The sequence below is a fragment of the Myxine glutinosa genome, chromosome 10, assembly GCF_964187855.1.
Source record: "Myxine glutinosa chromosome 10, kmMyxGlut1.1, whole genome shotgun sequence".
Lineage (NCBI taxonomy): Eukaryota > Metazoa > Chordata > Myxini > Myxiniformes > Myxinidae > Myxine > Myxine glutinosa.
The window spans coordinates 68,142,450-68,169,949 of record NC_136270.1 but is presented as its reverse complement, the minus strand read 5'-3'; the positions used below and the strand labels follow the sequence as shown (position 1 = coordinate 68,169,949).

At 43.7% G+C, this 27,500-nt stretch overlaps 1 protein-coding gene across 3 annotated transcripts in view; it reads right to left on the bottom strand.

Annotated features, from left to right (window-relative positions):
• The window catches only part of LOC137434123 (TOX high mobility group box family member 4-B), a 212,944-nt gene that overhangs the window by 18,345 nt on the left and 167,099 nt on the right, over positions 1–27,500 (bottom strand). For all 3 annotated transcript variants that reach the window (XM_068126812.2, XM_068126813.2, XM_068126811.2), the window contains 5 exons: positions 5,914–6,198; positions 4,912–5,049; positions 4,466–4,561; positions 987–1,067; positions 1–662 (listed from right to left, as the gene is read on the bottom strand). The exon at positions 1–662 is cut by the window's left edge and continues 109 nt beyond it. In XM_068126812.2, coding sequence (XP_067982913.2) covers positions 1–662; positions 987–1,067; positions 4,466–4,561; positions 4,912–5,049; positions 5,914–6,198 — 1,262 coding nt within the window. The remainder of the gene's footprint in view (positions 663–986; positions 1,068–4,465; positions 4,562–4,911; positions 5,050–5,913; positions 6,199–27,500) is intronic.

Here is a 27,500-nt window from a genome sequence, read left to right as displayed (position 1 = left end):
CCATCATCCATGATGTCCTCACTGCCCTGACGAACATCTGAGGATGATGCCTGGATGGCTGACATCGAGTTGGCACACGTTGTGTTGGCAATGTCCATGGTGACAACCTGATTCGGTGGAAAGGAATCCTCCCGAATGCCAGCATCCACTTCTGCCACAAGGTGCTGTGATGGATGCGATTCCTCTGGCATCTCTTGCAAATGTAGTGACTGGGATTCATGGGACTGCACTACAATAGTCTGTTGTTGTTGCTGCTGATGTAACAGCATCGGTTGATCAGCAGCCATTGGCTGTGGTTGTAATGGAGGTGTTGGAGGTGGAGGCATCTGCTGAGACACCATCATCTGCTGCTGATGCTGTTGTTGTTGCTGCTGCTGCTGCAACAAAGAATGTGGTTCCATCAACATCTGCTGCTGTTGCTGCTGTGCTGCAACCAAGCGCTGCTGGTAATGTGGAGCAGTCATAAGTGGTGGTGGTGGTGGCATGCTGCTCATAGCCACGGACATCTGCCCAGCTGCTGTGAGTTTTGAAGCCACTTGTGGCATGGGGTGCAATGGGGGAGGCATGGGAGCGGAAGCCGCGAGCATTTGTGAGGCCACAGAATGAGCTGGAGCCTGGTTCTGGTGACTCATCATATCCATGTCACTCCCATCCATGCCAGTCTGCAATAAGCACAAATAACTCCAGGAGTTAGCTTAAGAAATGACATGGACAGCAGTAAATGGGTAGTAATGATCAAGAGACAATGATTAAAAGCATGAGAAGATGAACTTTGGTGGAATGAGGAGCATGGATGAGTGAAGACTTTGGATGGGGAAAGTGCTAGGAATGAAACAAAAATGCTTTGAAGATGGCATAATGTTGCCAAGCAAGTCATAAATGAAATATTTCAGGATATTCATTAAAAGTTGTACTTTATGGCAAACAAAATATATCATGCAAGACTGGGTTTGGCCTTCATAGTCTTCTGCCAAATATGCTAATACCTGGGACAAAAGGCCGTCGCGGTATGCTGATAATGCCTTCAAGTATTCTTTTTTTGCAGCCTCAGTTTTGCGCTTGTATACCTACAGGGCAAAACAAACAAATAAATAACATACTGCATGAAAAATTCATGCCAAACTGATACGAGATTTTCTTACTGGTATAATAACATGTCAAATGTCAACCCTGCCATTTTAAATTATCACCAGTTAAAACCGCCACTCAAAAAGGCCACCAATCCAGACAGGCACTCTACATTGCCACCACACTAAAACTGCCGCTCCACACCATCGCCAGTCCAAACCCCCACTCTACACTACCACTGCCAGTCTAAACCGACACGGGACACTGCCACCATTAGTCCAATCTGCCACTGCACACCACCACTGCCAGTCCAAACCACCACTTTAAACCTTTGTCAATCCAAACCGCCATTCTACAGCATTGCCAGTTGCATGACCATCACCAGTCCAAACCGCAGCTCCACACCGTCACCAGTTAAAACCACCACTATATGCTGCTGCCATTCCAAACTGTCACTCTACACCATCACCAGTCCAAACTGCCGTTCAACACCATCGCCAGTCAAAGCTACTGCTATATGCCGTCGCCGGTCCAAACAGCCACTCTATGCTGACAAGCCATACTGCCACTTTATTCAGCTGCCAGTCAAACCGCCACACTACGCAGTTGGCAGTCCAAACCACCACTCTACACCCTCACCACTACAAACTACCACTCTACACCCTCGCCACTTCAAACCACCACTCTACCCCATCACCAGCCCAAAGCATCACTCTACACCACCACCAGTTCAAATTGCCACTTTATGCCACCACCAGTGCAAACCGCCAGTCAAAATCTCCACTCTATACCACTGTGCAAGTCCAAATGGCCACTCTACACCGACGCCATTCTACATCACCACCAGTCCAAACCATAACCCTACATCACCCCCAGTCCAAACCACCATTCTACACCACCAACAGCCCAAACAGCCACTCAAACCCGACAGGATGGTGCAGAAGTAGTGCACTTAGCATTGTTTGGGTTTGATTCTCAACTTGACTGAAAACCATCGGAATGGTTGGTGCTTGGAAGGCTGGGCTGTACATTTAAAGTGCGCCATTACTCAGATGGATTTTGACCTTGGGACTCGTCTGCCAGCATTAGCTTGCGGATGTTAAATATCTCATTGTGTTTTTTGTTAAGATCAGGCGATGGTCACTGGCACCTTGGCTAAATTCCAAATTCTCACCTTCGTGTGCAGAAGTATTATATCAGCGGCACAGATGCACATCAGTGATGATGCAACTAGCGAGATGATTTTGTCACTTATTTCTAGTCCAAAATGCATTTGCTAACGACGATCGCCATTAAACACTGCCGCTAGTGCACCTTCAAAATCAAACAAAATCTCAGTGTCGGTCAAACATTGTTCATCAACCATGTGGGATCCTGCACGAGCGAAACTCGGTCGAGATGTTCAATTTTTTTTATACATTTTTTGAAGAATTTTGAGCCAAAGGTCATGTTTTTGGCTCAAACATTTTAAAAAGGGATAAATGTGAAAACGTCCTCAACTGTAAATGAAGATCGCACCTCATTCTCCCGACTGAACAATTAACAATATTGTTCCCCATTAAATAGCAGTATTTGTTTTTCCATTACATTACGATTGTACCATGTCCTGATGCTGTGTGGATTCTGCTTCGCCGCTGATGGACCTCTGGTAGCTTGCAACTGTTGCTGCGTTTTTGCTTGAGGAAGTAATGCTGAAATCTATCTATTTGCGTTCTTCCCAACATCTTTCTAGGGCTAGGAGCTATAGTGGGGAAACTTAGCATAACAATTGTGCATTTTGTGAGGAAAGCACCAAATTTGGCACACTAGTAGACTATCATATTATGAAAAGATCTGGATATTGGGCCATCTCAGATTCAGAGATTTGATTTTTGCAAGATTTCGATTCGATTGGGATCGAAGAGAACACCTTCTTCGTCTTCTGTACAGTGAAGTTGCCAGCCCTGAATTCTCTGGCTACATCTGGGTGCTTCATTGGGAGTGCAACCATGTCCCTCAGGTGAACAGGGACCCACCTGGCATAGTGTGTGTGGTCTAAGGCATGGAACCATGGGACCAGTTCCGTCAGGGCATCAAGGTACATCGTGAATGAAGCCTGCCGCAGAGAACGCACGTAGACCAGTACCAACATCTCTAGTTCCAGCACAGTTGCCCAGTACTGAAAGTTGGGAATGTCTTCTCCTCTCTGGTGACACCAGTCTTCGAACTCAGGCAGGTCTTCTGCATCATCAGCATATGTCATACAGTGGCGTTCATACGCATGGTGTTGCAGGATGTGCAGTGCCGCTGCAGTGATTTGATGAGCTCTTCTTGTGCGGGTGACGTGGGCAGCTCGCAGGAAGGAGTCGGCCGTCCCTGGCGTTGCAGTCTCAGCTTGCAAATCTGCAAAATCTGCAAATCTTGCAAAAATCAAATCTCTGAATCTGAGATGGCCCAATATCCAGATCTTTTCACAATATGATAGTCTACTAGTGTGCCAAATTTGGTGCTTTCCTCACAAAATGCACAATTGTTATGCTATATTTAGCTTAGCTGCCGGACTACTAGGGCTAGGAGTTAGGGATAGGAGCTAGCACTAGGAGTTAGGGCTTGGAGTTAGGGCTAGGAGTTAAGGGAAGGAGCTAAGGCTAGGAGTTAGGGTGAGGAGTTAGGGCTAGGCATTAGGGCAAGGAGTTAGGGCTAGGCATTATAGCTAGGCATTAGGTTTAGGCATTAGGGCTAGGAGTTAGGGCTAGGCATTATGGCTAGGCATTAGGTTTAGGCATTAGAGCTAGGAGTTAGGGCTTGGAGTTAGGGCTAGTTGTTAAGGGAAGGAGCTAGGGCTAGGAGTTAAGGGAAGGAGCTCGGGCTAGGAGTTAGGGATATTTGTTTCTTTAACATTTCTTTCCACTTTTTCATATTTCTCCTTATTCATTCTAATTGTTGATTGTTCTTTCTTTTTTTCTTTCTTCATCGATCTGTCCAAGGAGAAGTGAATTATTACAGAGATTTTACTGGAAGGTTCACTTGGCTGCGCCTGGGTGGGTTTTAGGGTTGTGGAGTAGCGGCTGAAACCCGAATCCTATCCAGGTTCTTCCTATCCAGGTTGGAACTCCATCTTTGCTCTTTGCTCATTCGGGTTCCTTCTGATGACTCCAATGTAGTATTTGGTTTTCCATTATATTCTCTCAGGTCATTCTGAAAACAATGTTCCAAATACTTAAGTTGCGTTATTGTTCAACCTAACAGACATGACAATGGGAAGTAGACGTGTGGGTAAAATAAAGAAATAATTATACAACTGTAAAATGAATAACAATAACAAAAAGGCAATGTCGAGAAGGAAAGTGTGAAGGAGATTTGGGGACCCGAGACCTCATTGTTCCTTCTGCACACCATCACCTAAAGAAGTACGTACCTGTTTTTGTTCTTCTCCTAAGCTGTCCCACATGGACGCCACTATTTTGGAAACCTCTCCGAACGTTGCACTTGAATTCTGACCCTTGATAGCAGCCTGTGTTTGAATTAGAGGGGTGTGGAGATATGGAAGGACAGCAGAATAAAAGCTCCACCACAACTGTCGGAAGTTGTTGTTGTTTGGCATTCCATTATCAGCACACAATGTATTGTATGATATTGGGATCCCAGGTTCAAATCCCTCTCCTAACGTTGATTTTTTTTTCAACATCATCTCATAATGTCCTTGCAATGCATGCGTAAAGTTGTATAGTCTCGTAACAGCCTTGTCCTATTTGCAAGTTGTGTACAAGCTTCTCCATGAGCCTTGGACACCGTTAAAGGTAGATAAAACAGCGAGCAGTTTATACAAAGAGCTAATGGCACATGTTTCCATCTTCATCTCACCTGTGTGTCCCGGAAAAAAAGCGCATATGCAGAAACAGGCTTCTGGGGCTCGTTTGGGTCCTTCGCCTTCTTCTTCTTTTTATTATTAGTTTTGGCTTTTCGGTTTAGATCCACCATCTGTCGCTTTTCCATGGCAAGCTGAAAGCCAAAAACAAAACCTTTTCAGACAGGACACCTCCCCATGCCATCACATCCAACCCCGTCATGTCAGCAACACAATACAATGCAAAACACGGTCCCACCTGACCACGTGCGAAGGCATTCCCAAAATAATCCACCAGGCAAGGCTAGCAAGCAGGTTAGCCTTTACCGAACACATGTTAGAAACACCTTTGAATGCCTTTACATTATTTCAGTCAAATATTTGCGATAGATAAAGAGTTCAAGCCTAGGCATTACTACTGGCAGGTTGGCTCATCTATGCTGAAAATCATTTGGCGACAACACCAACGTCAGATGAGCCAAAACAATCGGCACCACAAAAGGATCACTCCAGCTAATGGTTTACATGGACCAAACACTCCTGAGTAAACATCACCATGGTTACAAATGAGTCAGCATTTCCATGGTTACCAATGCTCCATTTAGAAAATGACTCATCCTGACAAACAGTGTTGCACTAGATTGCACTGAAATAACACAAAGCGATAACTGTCAGAAGCAGGAAGTAAATAATCAACATGTCAAGAAGAGGGATCTTATTAAGGTGATGATCTTTATCAGGACAAAACTTGATTTTTTTTTTCACTCACTCCCTCCCTCCTCTATTCCCTGGATAACTATTGGTTTCTTCATTACATTTTATGGTTCCACTAAATTGCATCCAATATGAAGACATTATCAAATAGGAAGTAAACAAATTATGTGTTCCTTATGCCTAACCAACAAATCTAAAGCGCAGGAAATAAAGTTGCATCCTTTTAAACATCAGGTCATAAATGGAAGTTTTAAAATCAAAATCAGTTTTGAACACAATGTCCAAACGCTTGCTCTCAAGCATACCCTATTCAGCTCCTCTGGATCCTCATCATTTAGCGAGCTCGAAGGCGATGGAGTGGCCGACTGGCTTCCTGGTGGAGAGGGAGAACCGTGGGGCATTCCGGCCCCCGATCCCAGTCCCAGACCGAGCTGGGCGCGGAGATGTGACTGGTCGATGGTTGTCAAAGCACCATGGGCATGCATGAGGGTGGGTATGGGTGGTGGACGCTCTTGAGCACTTAATACTGGCCCCACAGACATGTGTACGCCATGCATGTAAACTGGTGAAGGTTCTGAGGGTGCCATCGACTGCGAGAAGACAAGGGCAAAATGTGATCCCAAGCTGTCGCATTACAATGCGGTGATCCATCATACCTTTCAGCAAAAATGCATTCATGCCATAAACACTTTAGTTTACAATCTTAAAAACATCCATCTATCTCAGCTGTAAATACAATCAAAAGAAAGATATATTTAGGAAGGGTGTGGGAGAGGAGGAGAGAGGCAGTAGTGTGTAAAAGGTTGTGATATTGGCAAAGTACATCAGAGGTTGATGACTGTGTGTGTGTGTGTGTGTGTGTGTGTGTGTGTGTGTGTGTGTGTGTGTGTGTGTGTGTGTGTGTGTGTGTGTGTGCACTACTTTCCTTCTTCAAAGGTTTATGGGTTGATGTGCGAATCACTAGCCAAAATGTTTTGTATCCGGATATTCACCAAAATTTAATCATTTATTCTTTGACACAAACCCAACCTGTCCACTAAGTTTAGTCCAAATCCATCCAAAACTGAGATATCCTGCTATATATCGTTTTTGGCACTAACTCTCAATGATGAAGAATCACTTAAAATATTTTTGTATCCAGATCCAGATCCGTATCTTAACCAAAATCGAATAATTTCGACCTTGTCACATACCCAACCTCTCCACCAAATTTCGTCCAAATCCGTCAAACAGGTTTTTGAGAAATCCTGTTCATAAAAAGGCAATGTAGTAAGTGGAGCAGTGGAGCAACAGCTGCATAAAACAGGCAAGGGAAAGAGCAAACCAGATAAAGAGGAGAAAGGGAGAGCAAGGGGGGTGGGGAGAGAGTGAGATAGAGGTAGAGGTAGAGGTGTAGAGGTGTAGAGGTGTAGAGGTGTAGAGAGGTAGAGGTGTAGAGAGGTAGAGGTGTGGAGGTGTGGAGAGGTGGAGAGGTGGAGAGGTGGAGAGGTGGAGAGGTGGAGAGGTGGAGAGAGAGAGAGAGAGAGTGAGAGAGAGAGAGAGAGAGAGAGAGAGAGAAAGAGAGAGAGAGAGAAAGAGAGAGAGAGATAGAGGAAGGGGGAAGAGTGAGAGGAGGGAGAGAAAGGAAAGGAGGGAGAGAGAGAAAAAAGGAGGGAGAGAGAGAGGACATGAGAGAGAGAGGGAGAGTGAGAGAGAGATGGAGAGGGTGGGAGAGGGAGAGAGAGACGGCAGGACAGCAAGGGAGAGAAAGAGAGGGAGAGAGAGAAGGAAATACTCTAACCTGTAAGTATGAGTTAAGGTGGAGTAAATGGAGTAAAAAAGATTGCAAGTAGAGATGGGGATAACCTGAGACGGTGGTGCACCAATTGCTTGAAGCCTTCAAGGGAAGAGTGTGATCGAACCTTTGAGGGAAGAGTTTGAGGGATTGTGAAACAAGAGGTCATGGCCTATCTGTGATGTGAGAGTAATTGGCCTCGTGCTTTGGCCTGATCGTGGAAGACACCAATAATGTTAAAAGTCTGTCTTCTTATTAGTAAGAAAGTCAGAAAGTTTGTTATCTGATGTCATTAAGGTCAATGATTGCAGTGCTTGACCATAAAGTAGTATTTTTTTGGAGGGCAGCGTCACAACACACAATGGCATAATCTTTTCAAGAGGTATACTCAAATAATCTCTTATATTAACATCCAAATCCAACATTCAAGAGTACAAATGGGATTCATGAGTGCAGACGGGGGTATTTTTTTTCATGGCAGAGTCGGTCAAGCAGATCCACTGGAAATTGTGTTTACATTACAGGTACAAATGAGGAGAACCAGCAGGTACAAAGTGCACAAAAAGCATAACTTGTTCGCCTTATCAGACGGTGGGGTCAGAGGACCATGACGAGGGGCTTTTACCTTTGGATGACCGTCGAGACAAAGGATATTGAAGTTTAAATGTGACTTGGGGTGTACTTGCACCCCAATGGTTGTCCAAAAGTTAAGCATATAAAAATTAGAGGCAAAAAACAAGAGATTGCTAAGTTGTTTGCATTTCGAAATCAAAACGCAATGACATGATTGATAGTGCATGCTTGGGTAACAGGCCTGCAACCTGAACAGAAAGCCATTTGAATTCCGGTGCACAGGAAACAATGTGACGTTTTATTGAAACATCGATACCGCAAAGACCTAACCCATCACGTGGAAGAGCAAACAATATTGTGAGTGGACTTTTTCTTTTCTTTCTTCAATGATGGATCAACATAAACACACAAGATGCTAATAATGCAAGCACAATCTCTTCACCACATAAATTATTATTAGCTAAAATTGTGCAATTTTGGCACTTGTATTATTCACTATCCTACAATTTGATAAAAATGCTTATTAAGGTTTGTAATGGATGAGGGTTTATAGTCAGCTCCTATTCTATTACACCAGACAGCTCAAAGGTAAGTGCATTAGCCCAGCATCAACCTATCGGACGTACACATGGCTGATCATTTGCAAAAACAAGAAATAATGAAAAATGGTGATTGCGTCCGTATTTAGGGGGCACACACACATGTAACCGATCTGGAAGTAAGTACTGCCACAGCAAGCGGATTAATATTTTGCAAAAAAGGAAAATCATGATGATATAAAATAGAAAAGTTAAATAATTTTGTTCAAGTAGAGATCAAAAGGTCACATCCTCATACGCCAACGATTGGCCTCAAGTCCCCCACTCCTTCCCTCCCTCATCTCCTTTCGCTGAGAGCTGATTTAAGAATGGAGGAGGCTTGATGATTCAGGATGTAAAGACGATGCTGGAAATCACGTGAATATACCAGATCAACATGACCATAATGTGCGACAGAAATGTTTTTGACAATGTTGTGTGCAAATAGCCTGGCGTTGGCTTAGCGGTTAGGGTGCCGGCTTGGGATCCTAGGATCCTGGGTTCGAATCCCGATCGATCGCTGAATTAACGTCAGGGGGGTTGACTCAGCCTGTCATCCCTCCGAGGTCGGCAAATTGAGTACCAGCTTGCTGGGATGAATGATCACGGTGTGTAGCCCGGTTTAGAATAGGTACACCGTATCCCTGTGCATCGTAAAAGGCGACCAAGTGTTGGCGTCAGGAAGGGCATCCGGCCATAAAAACATTGCCTCAAACAGGGAACCATGATTGTCATGGGGCCCGCAATGCTAACCCCCGCTCTAGCGGAGAAAATGGCCTTAAAACGATCATTCATTCATTCATTCATTCAATGTTGTGTGCAAAGATGTGCAAAGATGGCAACAGCATGCATGACTCATGCCCACCCAGGCAAAGGGATGTAAAGTGTGAAACTAAAACCAGAATGCACTCGAGGGAGGTGGTGACTCAGGTCGTCATTACGTTTCTCTTCCAAGAAGTCACAGTTGCTTTGTGATTTGATTTGCACGATAATAAACACTTCAGACACAAAATAACTCTTTAAACACTTTAGAAAAATAAATAACCAAGAACAGCTTAATCACGGGGCATTCCAAAAATTATGAAGGCCTTGGTTTCCACGGCGTCAAGTTGAGCAAGTTGTGAGGCAGGCCCAGAGCTCTATCAAACTGTAGCAGTGCTCTATCAAACTGCAAATGAAGGCCATGTAGGTGGACAGGAGTTCAGGTGCATCAAGGAAGGACTTTGTACTATGGAGGATGACGAGTCGGCAGCTGGCTTTGGAGGCCAACTTTGAAATGTGGGTTGCCGAAGAAAGATCATAGTTGATAGTGAAACCCAGAAGTTTGAATGACAACTTCCTCAAGAGGATTATTAAGAAAGTATATTGAAGGGTTTTGCCAGACAGTCCTTTCAGTGAGAGTGAATGAGTGTGAGAGTTGTTAGGATTGAAAGATATGGTGTCCAAGTGTTTGACCAGATTGTGATTCTATCAAGGTCTGAAGAGAGTGAAGAGGCTGCAGCCTGCCCGTCTGAAGGATGAGGGATGTCATAGCAGAGCACTTGATGGGATTTTTTTTTACAGAGTGAGAGATCATTGATGAAGATTCGGAATAGGACTGGGCCCGGAACACTGCCATGGTGCACTCCATCCAGCCTTGACAGGGTAAGGAAATGAAAGGATTTCATTGAGAGCCACACATTGGCACACCTTTGGGCATGACCAATCATGAGAGTAGAATAAGTCAGTAAGCCACGTGTGGAGTTGGCCTTGGATGCCATAGGCAGATAAGTTGGAGAGTAAGATGGAAAGCCAGAATGTATCGAAAGCTCAAGATCTATTCAGAGAGATCGCCCTGATCTCATGTCTGACATTGAGGGCCTCCATCCATTGTTGGGAGAGTAGAAGCAGCGTTACCAAAGGTAGAGTGTCCTGGTCTGAATCCGAATTGATGATCTGAGATGAGGTTGTTGGAGAAAAGGAAGGGTTTCATATCAACTGCGACGATGGATTCCATGACCTTGCTGATGTTTGGAGGCAAGCGAATAGGTTTGTAGTTAAGGGTATTGGTTTTTGCACATTGTTTATGGAATACAATAATTTTGGACGTTTTACAAGCATATGGAAGATGATTGGGTAAAATGGTTGTGAAAGGAAGTACAAGAGCAGCAGAGCAGGTTCTCAGAACTCACGAGCGATGCCATCCGGGCCAGTTGCAGAATCAATCGAGGGTTGCCAGAAATCTCTCCACCTTCTCAGGTGCAAAAGAGGATGCAGGACGTGCAGGTGGCATTGGGAGGGTGCGGGATGGGGCAGAGGCTTTGAAGGAGCAGGGTGAGGGGAAGGAAATGATTGGCCAATTTCCGTCAAATTTTTCATATGTGCTCGGGGTACCCATAAGCAGGGCATGGGCACAATATCAAAATAACCCCAACCTACCCCCTCTCCCTGAAGAAGGGGAGAGGACACCTAAGTAGGACACCTAAGTTTCTTATATTAATGTTATGTGTAGCTTTTTTGGTACCTTTTTATAAACTGTTCATGCCGAGCTAGCTCGACGCAGTAAGTAAGTAAGTAATCACTTTTTGCTCTGCAGTTGTCTCATTTACACACCTTCCTCAAAGGAAACACCAGCTGTGTTTATCTGAGGTCACGTCCGGTGTTGCCTCATGTATTTGTCCGCGTGTGCGCACGTGATTTGTGTTCCTTCTCACCTACCAGCCTCAGATACTGCAACAAGAAATTTAAAAGTAACAAAACAAAAGAAGGCTGCAATGGAGTTTTTCTGTGAAAATCCAATCAAAGAAATCTACCAACAAAGCAGGAAGAGAAATTGTTGATGTATGCTGGCCTCTTCTGAACCACAATAAAAGATTGAGAAGATGTATTCATGAAGGAAAACACGAGAATTATAATGTTTTGTCATATGACAAGTTTATTTTACTTCCCTTTACCAATTTGGTGCCAGGTACATAAAAGTCCTTGGTACTCACTTAGTCCCATCTAATGCACTTGTGGTTTTCATACCTCACCGCTCCTCTTCCCAAATCTAAATGCAAAGCACACTTACATTATAGCACATGCACGCGCACACACACACACACACACACACACACACACACACACACACACACACACACACACACACACACACACACACACACACACACACACACACACACACACACCAAGTTGGGTACTGAGACTATCTATACCACAAGATAGATGTTTGTCTGTCTGTCACCATTTTTCTCAGAAATGGCCAAACAGATCTTCATCAGACTTTCAGAGGTGCATCAATTAGGGTCAGGAGTGTTTTAAGGAAAAAAGATAGTATGTATGTAAATGTATGTATATATGTATATGTGTGTGTGTGTGTGTGTGTGTGTGTGTGTGTGTGTGTGTGTATATATATATCTCTGGTATCCACTCATCATATGGAGTCGACCTGGTTGCGGTTGGGAGTTACTAATAATGGTATCTGTAATCTGGTTCTCCAACCTAATGAGCGGACAACATGACGTCATCGCCATGCACGTCCGCCTTGCCTGCAAAGTTCCAGAGGAACCATCGCTCCCAGCAAGGTGCAGCAGCAGCTGTATGGGACACCTTGCTGGCGGTTCTCCACTGATGATATGAAGGTCGCATAGTGACTGATATAAAAACCGAAAGGGTCACAGAGTTACAAGTGTATGGAAAGCCTCACTGCGTTGCCCTGATGAAGCCCCAACAAGGGCGAAACCAGGTCGGTAACTGTGAGCTTTGCATGCACTTGTGACAGTATCTGTATTTATAATCCGTAATGATGCACTGCTAGATGGTTCCTCTGGAACTTTGCAGGCAAGGCGGACGTGCATGGCGATGACGTCATGTTGTCCGCTCATTAGGTTGGAGAACCAGATTACAGATACCATTATATATATATATATATATATATATCGTTGTGGTTTTGAGAACCCTTCACGAGTACATTTTTGTAAATGTACCCTTATAAATAATCCCCTGTAAATACTCCCATTTTTGGTGGGAAGGTCAAAGGTCGCACCCTAGTTAGGCCACGTGCAACACGTTGGACACCATAGATTCTTCTTTAGTTATTTCATTAGTATGTGTTTCAGGTAAGGATCTGTTTCCAATAGTTTGACTCTGCGTTGTATTAATCAAATAACCTAGGCCCCTTCAATTATCCCCAATCTCTCTCTCTCTCTCCAAAGTGCCAGTAGCCGTATTGCCGTCGTCGCTGCCCTTTTGGTTTGTTCCTGCCAGCCGCCATTACGCACGCGGTCAAGTTGGAGAAAAAGGGAGGAGCGGCCAGGAACATAGGCGTGGCCCCATCAACGCATCACGGGGGGAGGTAACAATGAACTCTCGTGACCAATCCGGGCCAAGGCATGTTCACCGGTAGGCGGAGCAAAGCGGACGCGGCTTGATAAGCGAGGCTTGCAATAAAAGCGCGAGCGCAAAGCCCTTTCACGCAGAGAGCAGATGCGGGGGAGATCGGCAGATGCGAGGAGAGAAGATCGGCAAACTTACGCGAACAGCGCAGAGGCGGCGAATATAAGAACATAGGATCGTTTGGGACGATCTTTTTCGATACGAACTGCCGTGGTTTTGAGAGCGTTCGGCACGCTATACGTACGCGCATTCCAGCCCCTCGCATATGTAAGGTCCGGTCGCGCGTTAAGCTGCCAGCCGTTCTTCGCCCGCGGACCCAGAGCCTGGACCATCCCATCGCCTGGAACCATCTGCCTGGACCTTCCTCCCCTACCAGCTACCATTCCGTGTGAGTCTGTCTGTTTGTCCTGGGCGTGTTATATAAGAATGTATAAGGTTGCCCTATGACCTTTTATTTCCTTTCTCCATGTATATTCCCTTCTTTCGTTTCCTCTTTTATATAGTTAATAAACCATATTTGTTCTTCCTTCACCCTTCTTATTCTTTGGTTCCTCTCATCCGGTCGCTTAAGTCTTTTCCAAATTGAATACGTTGGGCAAGATTAAAACCGCTCAGAATCGGGTTAGTTTTATTGCTAACGGCTAGAGCCTCGGATTGCTAAACCGCTCGGCAAAATTCCATCTTGTCCGTGGCTAGGGCAGAAGTGGCGCCCTGCTTTGCGGCGAGGTTGGCGAAGGTATCTGGGACCCCATTGACCAGTCACCCTGGTCAACCTCAACCCCACAAAGGAGCGCGATACCTTCTAGGACTCGGACGGCCAGTGTAATAGACGAGGGGATTAAACCCCCCTCGGTAAGGGGAGCGCCGTAATCTGAGATCCGCAACAATATATATATATATATATATTTTAGATCATTTAAAAAAAAAATTCTATACAGCCTTAGTCTTTGTCGCTAGTCATGTCCAAAAATATTGGCACCCTTGCACTTTTTTCAAATAACTCACAATTTTCTCTAAAAATAAGTTGAAATCGTCAAAAGTATTTGGTCTCCACAATTCTTTATTTCAATGTTAATATTACAGAACCTTTGTTTTTGATTCCGAACTTAATATGTCCTTTTAAATCAGAAAATAAAAAGAAATGGCATCGACAAAATTATTGACACCCTTGACTTAATATTTGTCAGCACGGACTTTGGACAAAACAACTGCAGTCAAGCGCTTCCTATAGCCATGAATGAACCTCCTACACCTCTCAACTGCAGTTTGGCCCACTCTTCTTGTGAAAACTGCTCCAGTTCTCACAGATTTTAAGGGTGCCTTCTCCCAACTGCTGTGCTCAATGGGATTTAGATCTGGACTCATTGCTGGCCACTTCAGAACAGTCCAGCGTTTTGTCTTGAACTATTCCTGGGTGCTTTTTGAAGTGTGTTTGGGTCATTATCCTGCTGCAAGACCCATGACCTTTGACTGAGACCCAGCTTTCTGACACTGGGTTGAACATTGCGCTCCAAAATGCCTTGGTAATCTCCTGATTTCATGATGCCACGCACACAATCAAGGCAACCAGTGCCAGAGGCAGCACAGAAACCCCAAAACATCACTGAACCTCCTCCATGTTTGATTGTAGTGAAGGTGTTCTTTTCTTTGAAGGCTTCATTTTGTTTTCTGTAAACATGGAGATGATGTGCTTCACCAAAAAGCTCTAATTTGGTCTCATCTGTCCACAGGACATTCTCCCAGAAGGATTTTGGCTTGTTCAGGTATGTTTTGGAAAACTCCAGTCAGTCTTTCTTATGTCTCTCTCTCAGCAGTGGGGTCCTCCTGGGTCTCCTACCATAGAACCCCCTTTCATTGATTTGGTGACGGATGGTGTGAATTGAAACTGTCGTACCCTGTTTCTGAAGATCAGTTTGAATCTGATCTTATTTCTTATCTTACTTCCTTATATCTTATTTCTTATTTCCTTATTACTTATTTTCTTATTTCCTTAAATCTTGTTTCCAACAACTTCTAAAAGGTGCCAATAATATTGTCTGGGCCATTTTCGGATTTCTGCGTGGAATAAGCTAAGATTTTGTAATTCTTTCACATTTTTTGTTTTGTTCCACTGCAAACAAAAGAAATACATATGTGGATACCAAAATATTTTTTAATTTCAACAATTTTCTGGAAGAAATGGTGCATTATTTCAGAAATTTCAGAAAATTTCAAATACAATTATTTGAAAAAAGTGCAAGGGTGCCAATATTTTTGGCCACGACTATCGTTTTTGTCCCCATCTCTCAATGGTGAAAAATCACTTCAAAATTCTAGTATCGGGATCCTTATTCATATCTTCACCAAAATCCAATCAATTATTCCTTGTCACACACCCAAGCTGTCCACCAAATTTCATCTAAGTCTGTCCATAACTTTTTTAAATATCCTGCTCACAAACAAACAGACAAGGGTGGTGAAAAGATAACCTCCACCACCGAAAAAATAAACGGTTATAAAGAATTGAAGATCATCAACATGAATTGGCTCCCAAACCGTCTCCAAGGGGGAAAGTACAAAATTCAAAACACAAGAATGGGAGCAGGCATTAGGATGAGATTGTGGAAAATCGGAAATTAATTAATTATACCCACGTATGCAATCCAAAAGACACCAACGTTCACTAAAGCAAGTGAAAAGGCCCAAGGAGGATGCAAAAGCAGGGGTACTCAACTTAATCTCGATAACTTTCGGTCAATAAATCAGAATCCACTTATTGGCAAAAGTTTGGCAATTTATTTAATCCCTTATAGCCCAGCGGCAAAGTCGAAAAATATGGCAGTATATTTCACTTTGTGGAGAAATTATGAAACTTTGCACACAGGTTGGGGACCCCAGTAGGAACATTTTTCGATTAGGACCCAACTCAGCATAGGCCAAAGGTCAACAACTTTGTCAAATTTCTAAAATCCTCAATTTTCATCTGATTGACTTGAAATTTGAAGAGCATTTACATATCAGGTCACTGAATACAACTACCAATTATTTTTGAGGTCAACATTGGCCAAAAGGTCAACATAGGCCAAATTTCTAAAATCCTCAATTTTCATCCGATTGACTTGAAAAGGAACGATCTTGAATGACCTGGACATGGTTTATGGTTTTCCACCTGTAAAAGAAAACATGCGTTAATACAATAATGATAACGAACTTTGATGTCTGCAAAGAACTTTCTTGCATAAAAAAGGAAATCTTCTGTCTTAACCTAAACTAATGCAAATAGATGGCAGCACTGAAATAATATGGGGTGCTAAGTAAATTCATATGGGGTGCTAACTGATCACCTGTTCACCCAAATTGTCATGGGGGTGGGGGGGTTAGCCACTGCAATCGTATTTCTATCGGCCACCAGGGGGCGTTTCAGAGTTGGGTCCTAATCGAAAAATGTTCCTACTGGGGTCCTCCACCTGTCTGCAAAGTTTCATAATTTCTCCACAAAGTGAAATATTTTTCGACTTAGCCGCTGGGCTATTAATTAATGATGTCTAAATATTGGCAAAGCTAAAAATATAAATAAAATTACCCGAGGTGATTGTTGAATGCGCGCGCACACACACTTTTTACGATTACCTTGATTTGAATTGTAAAATTACTGAAATCTAACCAATAAAGAGCTTCAGCCAAAAGACTGATTGGTCGGGATGCCATGCCGTGCAGATGGCATGAAATGCCATCAGGATTTCCATGATCCTTTGCATTAAAACAGTGGGAAAGCAAACAATCTGTCCTATGCAAGTCATATCAAGGTCTGATCTGTTTCAAACAACCTCCCCAACACAGAGGATGACGCTGACCGACCATGTAGATTTGGGCCATACTGTGTTCCAAAAAGTAAAACAAAACATGAGTCACAACATAAAAATAGAGTCAATAAAAGAACAAAATTATTTTTTATCATTTAAATGGTTCAACTTGTAACGAAATAATGTAACGCTATTTCAAAGGGGAAGTACACATACCCTTTATTCAGAGAAACAGCAGGACATTGTGTGTACAACTTGTACAAAACTTGCTGTCTGCAACTATGTAGACCCATAAAGGTATTGCGATGAAGTCTAGAGAACATTTAATAATGCGGAGTTTCGCTGGGGTATATGGACTCACTGGATCAGTGTGGACTCACTGAATGGCTCACAGCACCATTACAATGGCTTTTGGAGTTCCTTCGTGAACGTATGAGGGAAATGAGTGACCAAATAAATTCCCATACAAGGCTGGCAGGATTACCTAGAGGTACAAACACTTGTCTCTTCAGCTGTATAACCTGCATTCAAGTCTCGGCTCAGCTATGAACTGTCATCCTGGTGTTTCACAGGCAGGGTGATTCATTATTGTGTGTGCCATCCTTTGGATGGACGATAAACTAGCATGCCATCTGTTGTCATTAGTTGGTGAACGTAAAAAATCCCACGGTGTCCATTGCGAAGAGTAGGGAGGGCACTCTGACCAAATTACAAATTCCTGCCCTAACCCACAGGGGGCACTGCCGTGCTCCAAGCAGTGATGCAACCAATAGCCGCAGCTATAGAATGAATGAATGAATTCATTCTATCATCAGATATCTATCGTATAAGAGAGCTGATTTTCTGTGTGTGTGTGTCGCCATTTTTCTCAGAGATGGCTGAACGGATCTTCGTCAAACCATCAGAGGTTCATCAGTGAGCTTGATGTGTTTTAGGTGTCCCAGTGTTTTAGGCATATTTTTCCCCATAAATTCTGGAAAAAAAAAACATTTGATTTTTGGATTAAAAAACAAAACAAAAAAAAACGCTCTATAGTGTCTGAGCCTTTGTCGCTATGTGAAAGGAAATATTAAATTATTCCTGATTAGTGTGTGTGTGTGTGGGCGTGTGTGCGTGTGTGTGTGTGTGTGTGTTATCATATTAAATACAAATTTTCCTTTTTGGGTGTTGATAGGGGAGTGTTTTAGCCACCTACAAAAAATAGAAAAAACCCAAATTGATTTCTTCAAAATGCCAACAGGATTAGAACATCACCAGGTAACGTGGGGTACTCCTGCTAGTATCATTTAAAATACATTGGTAATGGTTCATAGACAGTGAAAGTTAACCTGTGTAATCATCATTATTAATATACAGGGTCCGTCAGGGAGGTGTGACGATTTTCAGAAAACTCGTACACAGTTATTTTTAGTCGGATTTCAATTTTTTTTTTTTTAAAGACTACATATATAATGCCATGTAATACACTGTAACAAAGACACTTAAAAAATGTAATTCATGTTTGAAAAATGACCATCTAAATGGCGGCCGTTCTTGTCCAAGCATTCTTGCAGACCCACGGAAAAGTTCCAGCATTTCTCAGAACAGCAGCATCCCTCAGCAGTTCCAGCATTCTTTCTGCGAACGTAAACCGCCGTACGAAATCATTCTGCTGCAGTTCTTGAACCACCATGATTTTGTACATGTGATAATGAAGGTCCAAGTGCAAAATTCGACGAACTGATCTGTCTGACATCCGTAGAGCGCGAGCGTGCCGTACCGCTGACCGACGAGGGCTGGCCTCCACAGCTTGTCGAACCCTTTCGATGTTTTCCGGGGTCCTAACGGTTCGATCACCTCCCCGAGCTGCTCCCGGCCTCACAGATCCAGTTGTCCTGAAGTTTTTCACCCACTTCAATATTGTGTTTCGAGACGGAACGGCGCCACGTCGACCAACATTGAAGTGAGTACGAAATCTGCGCTGTGTAAGCACCACCGAACTACCCGTTTGAATAAACGTCTCAACAACAAAGACGCGATGTTCAATCGTCCACAGCTCCATGGCTACTGAAATGGCGCCTAACAACGAGTAACCAACAGCCATCACGCATGCGCTAGACCCCCCACTTGCATTGTTATACCCAATTCAAACATGAATTACATTTTTAAAATGTCTTTGCTACAGTGTATTAAATGGCATTATATATGTAGTCTTATAAAAAAAATAAAAATTGAACTTTGACTAAAAATAACTGTGTACGAGTTTTCTGAAAATCGTCACACCTCCCAGCCGGACCCTGTATATAAGCCTGTCTCTGCAGCGACATGTGATGAGGTGTTTTTGATAACATAGCGTGTACGTGATGGTGAGGTGTTTTGAATTATGTGTGGTTGTGAATTGTTTTGAATTACGTGGTGGTGAGGTCAAGTATTTAATATACGGTCAGCATATCTGTGCAGTCTGTCATGTCCAATCACATCCCTGAACTATTTGCTCAAACCTTTGTGAAAGTGTTCCAAACTTATTGTCTGCACCTACCCCTCCTGTAGCCCAGCAGATATGTGAAAAAATTGTGCTTTTGGTGATACAAGCATGAAATTTTGAACACTGATAGAGCATACTACTAGGAAGATTTTTGGATATAGGGGCATTCAAATCTTTTCCTAGGGACAAAATGGCGGCCATTTAAAAAATGGCCGTTTACGGATAATAAGATACACAGTACCGATGTCTATAAAACTAGATTTACTTATTGCTCAAGCACACCTATGATGTTTTTTTCACGTAAACAGGTTGTAAGATCATAATTAAATGTCAACAAACTCACATAACATTTATTTGGTCCTTATTCTTTACAAAAATAATTACTTTTTGAGCTATTTTGAGCAAACTCCAGAAACACAATGGAAATGAAGTGAAAATGCCACATTAACGCTGTGGAAGTGACTTTCACTATAAAACAGTCTACAAAACAGTCTTCCACATGTTTGTGTATATGTAACAGGTGTGTTATTCCTCCTGTATACTATCGTGTGCACTCCCCTGCACAGTGACACAGAGCTGAGCACTGGAGTGCGGCCTTAACACACTTGCACTGTTTCCTGCAACCCTTCTTGCATCCACATATAATCAATTGTCGGCATGCCTCAGTTGCCTCTGTGAGGGTTGTCCAATATATCCCCCAGCCGTTATTACTCTGTTTCCAACCCCATTCACTTGGCGATGGGAGCTCAGGTGCGCAAATCATCATCTGGCCCCAACAAAAGCCGGCTTGGTAGGCAGCTCTCTTGATGTGTTGTCTGAGGGCTTCTTGCGTTGGTGGGATAGCCTCTATTGATCTACCAGTCTGGGTGAAGAGATGCTTGCGGGCATCGTTAACATGTTCCTGGCTGCTTGTTCGATCGTAGAGCAGAACAACAAAACGCTCCAGTGGATCCATGTTGTCATTTGCAGTTGAAATGGTTGGTGTGGCAGCCAGTGCGCAGAAAGCTGAGGTGACCTCATCATAGGCTTTCCATGTTTCCCATGCTGTTTTCTTCCCCCTTCCGCCGAAGCAGGACACGGTGTCACACCCAGTGAAGGCGTGGAAGAATGGCAACCCTCGGCACTTGTTTGGTCCCAGTGCCACAGCCATCTCGTGAGCTGCCAAGTGCCTGAAATTCTTCCCTGTGCCAAAAGCAACCCAGAGTTCATCGATGTCAAGATATCCAGTTGCTGCCACTGCAAGGATCAAAACATCTGTGTCCACTGTGCGGATTGACACCTTGGTATAGCCCTGTCTGACTGCATCTTGGACATGGAGTAGTATCCTTGTATCTGCCTCCTCGTGACTACACGGGGAAAGACCAGTAACATCTCGTGGCTGTGTACAAAAAACTTCTTTGTGGTTTGTGGTGACGATTTGCTTGTCAGTCTCAATGTTTGCTATCCTCGTTGCTAGAAAGTCAAACAACTCCACCTTGTTCTCGTCTATGCGAAGGAAGGCCTGCCAGTTTCGAGGGATGGAACTAGATGGCTCAACTCGTCTCCTGGTGCCTTTACCCCTCGTCTTCCTGGTGTCGGCTTTCAAACTGTCTGGGAAATATTCATCCCAGATAATATCAACCCTGCTCTTATTTTGTATCTGAGATGTGATGTATGGCAAGAATACTAGTGATGCATACTCAGAGAAGGTCTTCGCATTACGAGGTGCCAGCATGTTCACGATGGCTGCTCCATCCAGGATCATGACTTCAACAGGGGGGCTTACATCATCATTTTCCCGTGAGGTGATCAGATCTTCTAAGCACCCAACCAGATCAGACTTGGTTCCAAGCCGGATTTTGCCCATTTGTGACAATGCAGGGGGACAAGCTTGGTTTTCATGTGCAAAGAATTCATCTTCAAAGAATTCAAAGAATTCAGGAGGTACGATGGTGTATGACTGTGGCAGGTGTGCATCTGTTGTTGATGTGTCATCTGGGTTTACCCGTTGAACTCCACGGCTATCGCTATTTGGGTGCTGGAAAAGTGAAATGCCAGTGCCATGGAAGGAGTCGTGGGCACTTGTTGAACTGGGGTTATGATCAATGTTATCCACTGCCCCAGTTGTGAAGAGGTCACTTTTTAGCTCAGGGGGGCAAACTGTACCCTCATTTTGGAAGAAACGGCAGATTCTGTTCCCCAAGTCCGTGGAGATGCTAAGCACCCTGTCATAGGAGATCGAGAGACCCAGGTTGAACATAGTATCAACCAGGTCTCTTTTTCGAGTCTTTGTGTGGATAAGGGTGCCCAGGTACACAGGCAGGGGAGTCTCCCGATTGTGACTGTGCCTCGTGGACGTGGTAGTACTGCTACTCTCTCTGCGGCGTGAGTAACTGTTGAACATAAGGAGTTGTGAGATTGTGAGAGTAGGTGTTGATACCGACGAGTGGCTTGACTGCTCTTGGATGTTAGGACCATTCAAGATCATAGAAACTAGTGATACAAGCGAATTAGGTACCGAATGTTCTTGGCAGTGGGCTTCAAATGAACCACTAAATGTTGAGTTCATTTTCAACATGTCTCTACGAACTATATTTGCGGCTCTAGCAAGACAAACTCCATCACTGTCAGTGTCGTGATCACATGCCTTCTGAAGGGCTGAGCCAACATCCTGGTTGAAAGCAAGCAGAATATCTCGACCGGACATGTGCTCCTCTAGGTCTGGAAAATATGTCATGATTCGATCTTTGAGTTTGGTGGAGTGGACACGCCTGGTCAAGACTGTTCCAAGCTGTTCCAGCCTGGTGGTGTATAGTCTTGCTAGGTCTACCAGCTTGAACACTTGTGTCACAAGAGCATCTGTGCGGGCATCATCGATGTAGGACACTAGCTCTCCAAGTGCTATACCGTGATTGATATCATCTTGTTCATTCAGTGTTGTGCTTGTGGCCCTTGCTTTGTTATAAAGTGACACCAGACACTTCACGTGGTACTGTGCATCTTGTGCTATAAGGTCACCTGCACTCAGTTTAGCAAGAAGTGCCTGATCTCCTAGTTTCAGGGCAGCTGTCCTGACATGTTTATCGAGGTCGAAGGTGGAAGCTTTTCGCAGAGAATTAGTACCCGCTGGTTTGTCACAAAAGAAACACTTTTCAGGCTGTGGCTGTGTGTGGTCTACATGTACTCTGTGACGGGTGTACTTTCTTGAGACACTTGCGGTTTCTTCACTAGACGTTTCTCTTTTTTGTGCCCGATGCAGTTCAGTTTTGTTGTATTTCAGTCTGCATGAATCATGCCACTTAGCCTTGTGGCTCTGGAAGGTTGACTGGATACCTTCACCATCGTCCAGGCGGGACAGTTCTAGAGATTTTGGCAGGCAGCCCATCTGGCTGAAGGTGAGGAGATAATCTGCAAGAGTTTGGTATCCGGACCCTGTGGTTCGCTTGGAATCAGCTGGACAGGCAAGGGCCTCATCGGTGACCTCCTGACATAACACACACTTCTCCCAATCTGTCAGATAAGGCATGTTTGTTCCAGATGTACTAGGGCTTTGGGGGTCTAATAGCTTGAAATTTTTGTTGGCCATTGTCAATTAAGCATTATCCACCACCACCATCCAATCAATATACAAATTGGGAACCAAATCTAGGTAGCTACTACAGTCAATGAGCGAAGGTGCAGTGCAGTCGAGTTATCATCTGAAAAAGAAATACATACATTATTATCATAAATATAGTAATTCGCTTTCGTAACTTTTCACTAGCCTTGCATTGTTCCTTATAGTCACCTAGTCTATGATAGGAAAGTTCATAAAGCTACATCAAAGTTGTTCATATAAAGGTATTGAACCAAAATTACACCCAGGAGAAATCAGATAGTCATGCAAAGTTAAATAATTAAACCGCTAGACCAGTCCTGTCTATTGCAATGGTAAACCATTTGTTCTGCCCCTTATAGGCCACCGTAGATTCCAATTTTGAACCCAGTATGAAGGTATTGCATAGCATGTACATGACAATTTATAATATGCTCATTACATTGTGTTTCAATAGCAGCACAAATGACAAGTCTGAAATAATAGGTAAATATGTCCTTCTTAGCCGCCATTTTGTAAAATGGCCGCCATTTTGGGCCAAGGAGAAATCTGGAATGCCCCTACATCCAAATTTCACTGTAAGGGTATGCCCTAACTGTGTGCCAAGTTTCATGCTTGTATCATCAAAGGCACAATTCTACCACAATTCTTCACATATCTGCCGGACTACTGTGAGTATGTGCTAAAGGGTTAATTTTTTTTATTTATTCATTTTTATATCTTCAACTTAAATTTTCAACTTAAATTGCTTATAAAAATGTATGATGAATACGAGCGTGACTCGGCACACTCTGCACGCCTCACCACACGTCATTTCAGAGGGATAGGCATATTTGACCATTTCGGTGTATTTTGGGTCTTCAGGGTCTTTTGGGACTTCATGGTGTTTTGGGTCTTCAGGGCCATTTGGGTCATCAGGGTCTTTTGGATCCTCTGGGACTTCAAGGGTATTTTGGGTCTTTGGAGTCTTTTGGGTCTTCGGTGTCTTCAGGGGCTTAAGGGTCTTTTGGTTCCTCTGGGTCTTAAAGGGTCTTTGGGGTATTTTGATTCTTTGGGGTATTTAAGACTCTTTTGGGTCTAAAGGGTATTTAAGGGTCTTTGGGGTCTTCAGGGTGTTTTGGGTCTTCAGGGTCTTTTGGGTCTTCATGGTCTTTTGGGTCTTCATGATCTTTTGGGTCTTCGGGGTGTTTTGAGTCTTCGGGGTCTTTTGGGTGTTTTGATCCGGTCCCTCGAGCGAGGAGGCTTGCTTCGATCTCTCCACGACATCAAAGTTTGAGTATTTTCCCATTCGTGTCTTTGTCAAATTTCCACTGGTTATTTTATTGTGTATGTGTTATTGTGTGTTTCTATTTAGTCTTGGTTTTGTAATTATTGCAAATTTGTGTGTAATTAGTCGTTTTTTTGTTCACACCCCATGCGCGGCCTGGTCTCTCCAGGCTCCCTCCGCCCCCCCCCCCCCCCGTCAGTATTTTGTGAATATAAGTTCTTTCTTTTATAGTATTGGCTTGTTTCCTTGATTTTCTTTTCCCCCCCCGCTACCTCTCACGAACATTTTACCCTTTGTCCATCATTTTAAAAACAAAACAAGCAAATAAACAAACAACAACAAATAACAAATAAAATTCTTTATTAATTCCTTCTCTCCTCCCGGACACGTGATTGTTCGCTCTCCTCCTCGTCTCGACTTGTGCCCCGCCCCCTATATCTCGTTTTTTCTTCCACCTCTGCTACTTTCTCAAATCCACGTCCTCACTTAGAGACTTTTCCCAGATTATTTTTCATGGTTTTGTTTAAATATTATTTAAATATGTTTAAACCGCAGCCGTGATGCTGACGCCGCCCCCCCCCCCCCCCCCCCAGAATTTCCATGTTTTAAACGTTTCCCAGTGTGTACCCTGCATTAGAATAGGAAAACAAGCCCGTTCTCTGTTGCGACGTAGCGAGCGTGTGGTGACGTGAGCGCGAGCCGATCGTATATATATACAGACTTGGCATTTAATATGGAATATATATTTTTATCTTGACTTTTTCCTTTCTTAACTCAATATATCAATCTGGTGAGTTTCTTTTACACTTTGGTGATTTATTTGTTAAAAGAACCATGTCACTGATTGTCTGTCGCAGCAAGAAGTCAACAACAGGATCATATCACAGGTGGCGTGGCAAAATGTACGGACAGGTGCATTTGATGATTGGCTTCACAGTCGGGTATACAAGGGTTGTTGCGTTCTGTATTAGTGGAAAACAACTGCTGCACGTCTCCAAAAGATATTGCCGCTTCCTCTGGAGATGGTCCGTCAACTCGACAATGCTGTTTGTCATGGAGTGGTGGCTTTACGAAATTACGGCATGAAACAGCGTGCTATTGCTCGGCAGTATGGCATCACTCAAGGTCAGGTGTCAAAGATCCTGAAACGAAATGCTCAGAGGGGTGTCCCTACTCCAATACCGAGGCCAGGACGTCCCCGCAGAAGCACAAGGATGGATGATCGCCAGCTGCACCGATTAGTCCACAATGGCCGTACCAAGTCAGCTAATCGGCTGAGGGCTGAGTGGCAGCAACTGACAAATGTGCCTGTATCCAGAAGGCTAGTCAACCAATGACTGGTTCAAGCAGGCTATCGTGCCAGGCGTCCCCTGAGAAAGCCACGCCTGAGCAGACAACACAGCCAGCGCTGATTGCAGTGGGCCAGAGAGCACCGTCAATGGCAGCCAGGACACTGGAATCACGTGATCTTCAGTGACGAGTCTAGATTTCTGGTCTATCGTCAAGATGGCCACGTCCGAGTGCACAGACAAGTGGATGAAGCCCACAACGAAGATTGTATAGTGCTAAGAGTCCAAGCTGGAGGTGGTGGGGTGACCGTTTGGGCTGCTTGTCATGCAGGGGGCAAAACTGACATGGTTGTTCTGCATGGAAACCTGAACCAGTTCAAGCACAGGGCCATTCTGGAAGAAACATTGCTTCCATTTGTTCGTGCAACCTTTCGAGGAAACTTTGTCTTCCAAGATGACAATGCACGGCCTCATCGTGCTCGCATGATCCAACACTTTCTTGCTGACCGTGGTGTAGAGCATATGGAGTGGCCTGCCATGTCCCCGGATATGAATCCGATAGAAAACTTGTGGGCAGAATTAACGCATCAAATCGACCACTTGGACCAGCAGCCGGCCTCTGTGCGTGAATTGCAGCAGGCTATTGTCACTGCATGGCAAGCGATTCCTGTCCAAACCTTGGCAAATCTCGTGAACAGCATGCCTCAACGTGTACATGCTCTCCTGAATGCCCGCGGGGGTTACACGAAGTACTGAACTGTAATTTTACTGTCCGTAATCCCAGTCGTAATTTAACTTTTGTTTTTGTTAAAAAATTTTTTGGCTGATGTGCAAAATAAAGAGATGCTTCTGGAAAACGTACAGAAGTTTAACACAGTACTGTCCATGAATTGAGTTCGATATCAGTTTACATCACTTTCAAGGATCAATTTATTTGTTTCGAAATGTCAAATGTGGTTTTTGTTTCTTTTAAAGGTCACATTCACAAAATCGAGAATAATTTCAACATAATTCCAATTAACTTTTGGTTCTAAGACATCTTGAAAAGTAAGTTCAACCCCACAAAAAAAATATTCCATATTAAATGCCAAGTCTGTATATATATATACAATCAATGCAAGCGGAAGTACATACAGATATGCACTTCCGCTCCTGCTCCTAGTCAACTACGGCCATTGTGGACTAACCGGTGCAGCTGGCGATCATCCATCCTTGTGGTTCTGCGGGGACGTCCTGGCCTCGGTATTGGAGTAGGGACACCCCTCTGAGCATTTCGTTTCAGGATCTTTGACACCTGACCTTGAGTGATGCCACACTGCCGAGCAATAGCATGCTGTTTCGTGCCGTAATTTCAAAAAGCCACCACTCCATGACAAACAGCATTGTCGAGTTGACGGCCCATCTCCAGAGGAAGCGGCAATAACTTTTGGAGACGTGCAGCAGTTGTTTTCCACTAATACAGAACGCAACAACCCTTGTATACCCGACTGTGAAGCCAATCATCAAATGCACCTGTCCGTACATTTTGCCAGGCCACCTGTGATATAATCCTGTTGTTGACTTCTTGCTGCGACAGACAATCAGTAACATGGTTCTTTTAACAAATAAATCACCAAAGTGTAAAAGAAGCTCACCAGATTGATATACTGAGTTAAGAAAGTAAACCCAAGTCAAGAAAAAAAAAATATTCCATATTAAATGCCAAGTCTGTATAATGGTGAATGCACGTTCAAGGTACAAAATCAAGTAACGGTTGAATTTGATTTTAAAAAATTAATTTGTAGTTACAAATTAATTTGTGGAACTTTGTTTAAACTGTCCGGGATGCAATATTAAAGTTAAAGTCTGCACGCAAATACACACGGCCACATGCATTTTGCAGACATATACGAACATACACACACTACACAAACACACGGTAATGGATGAGTGGGGAGGGGGTGGGGGAGAGGGAATTTGATATAATAAACTGGAAAACACCTATTTTCCAGAACACGAGGTGTTCTGTTTTCTGCAACAGGAACATACGAGTTTTCCGGAGCAAAAACCTTCTGAAATACAAAAATAAATAATAAATCTGGTGTCTGAAACAAAACACTCATGATCCTCAAACAGAAAATAAAAGAAAAAGATTCGCCGTTTTTGAAAAAAAACAACATGTTTAAGTTCGCCATTTTTAGGCAAATATAAGGAAAGAAAAATTACAGCAATCTCTTC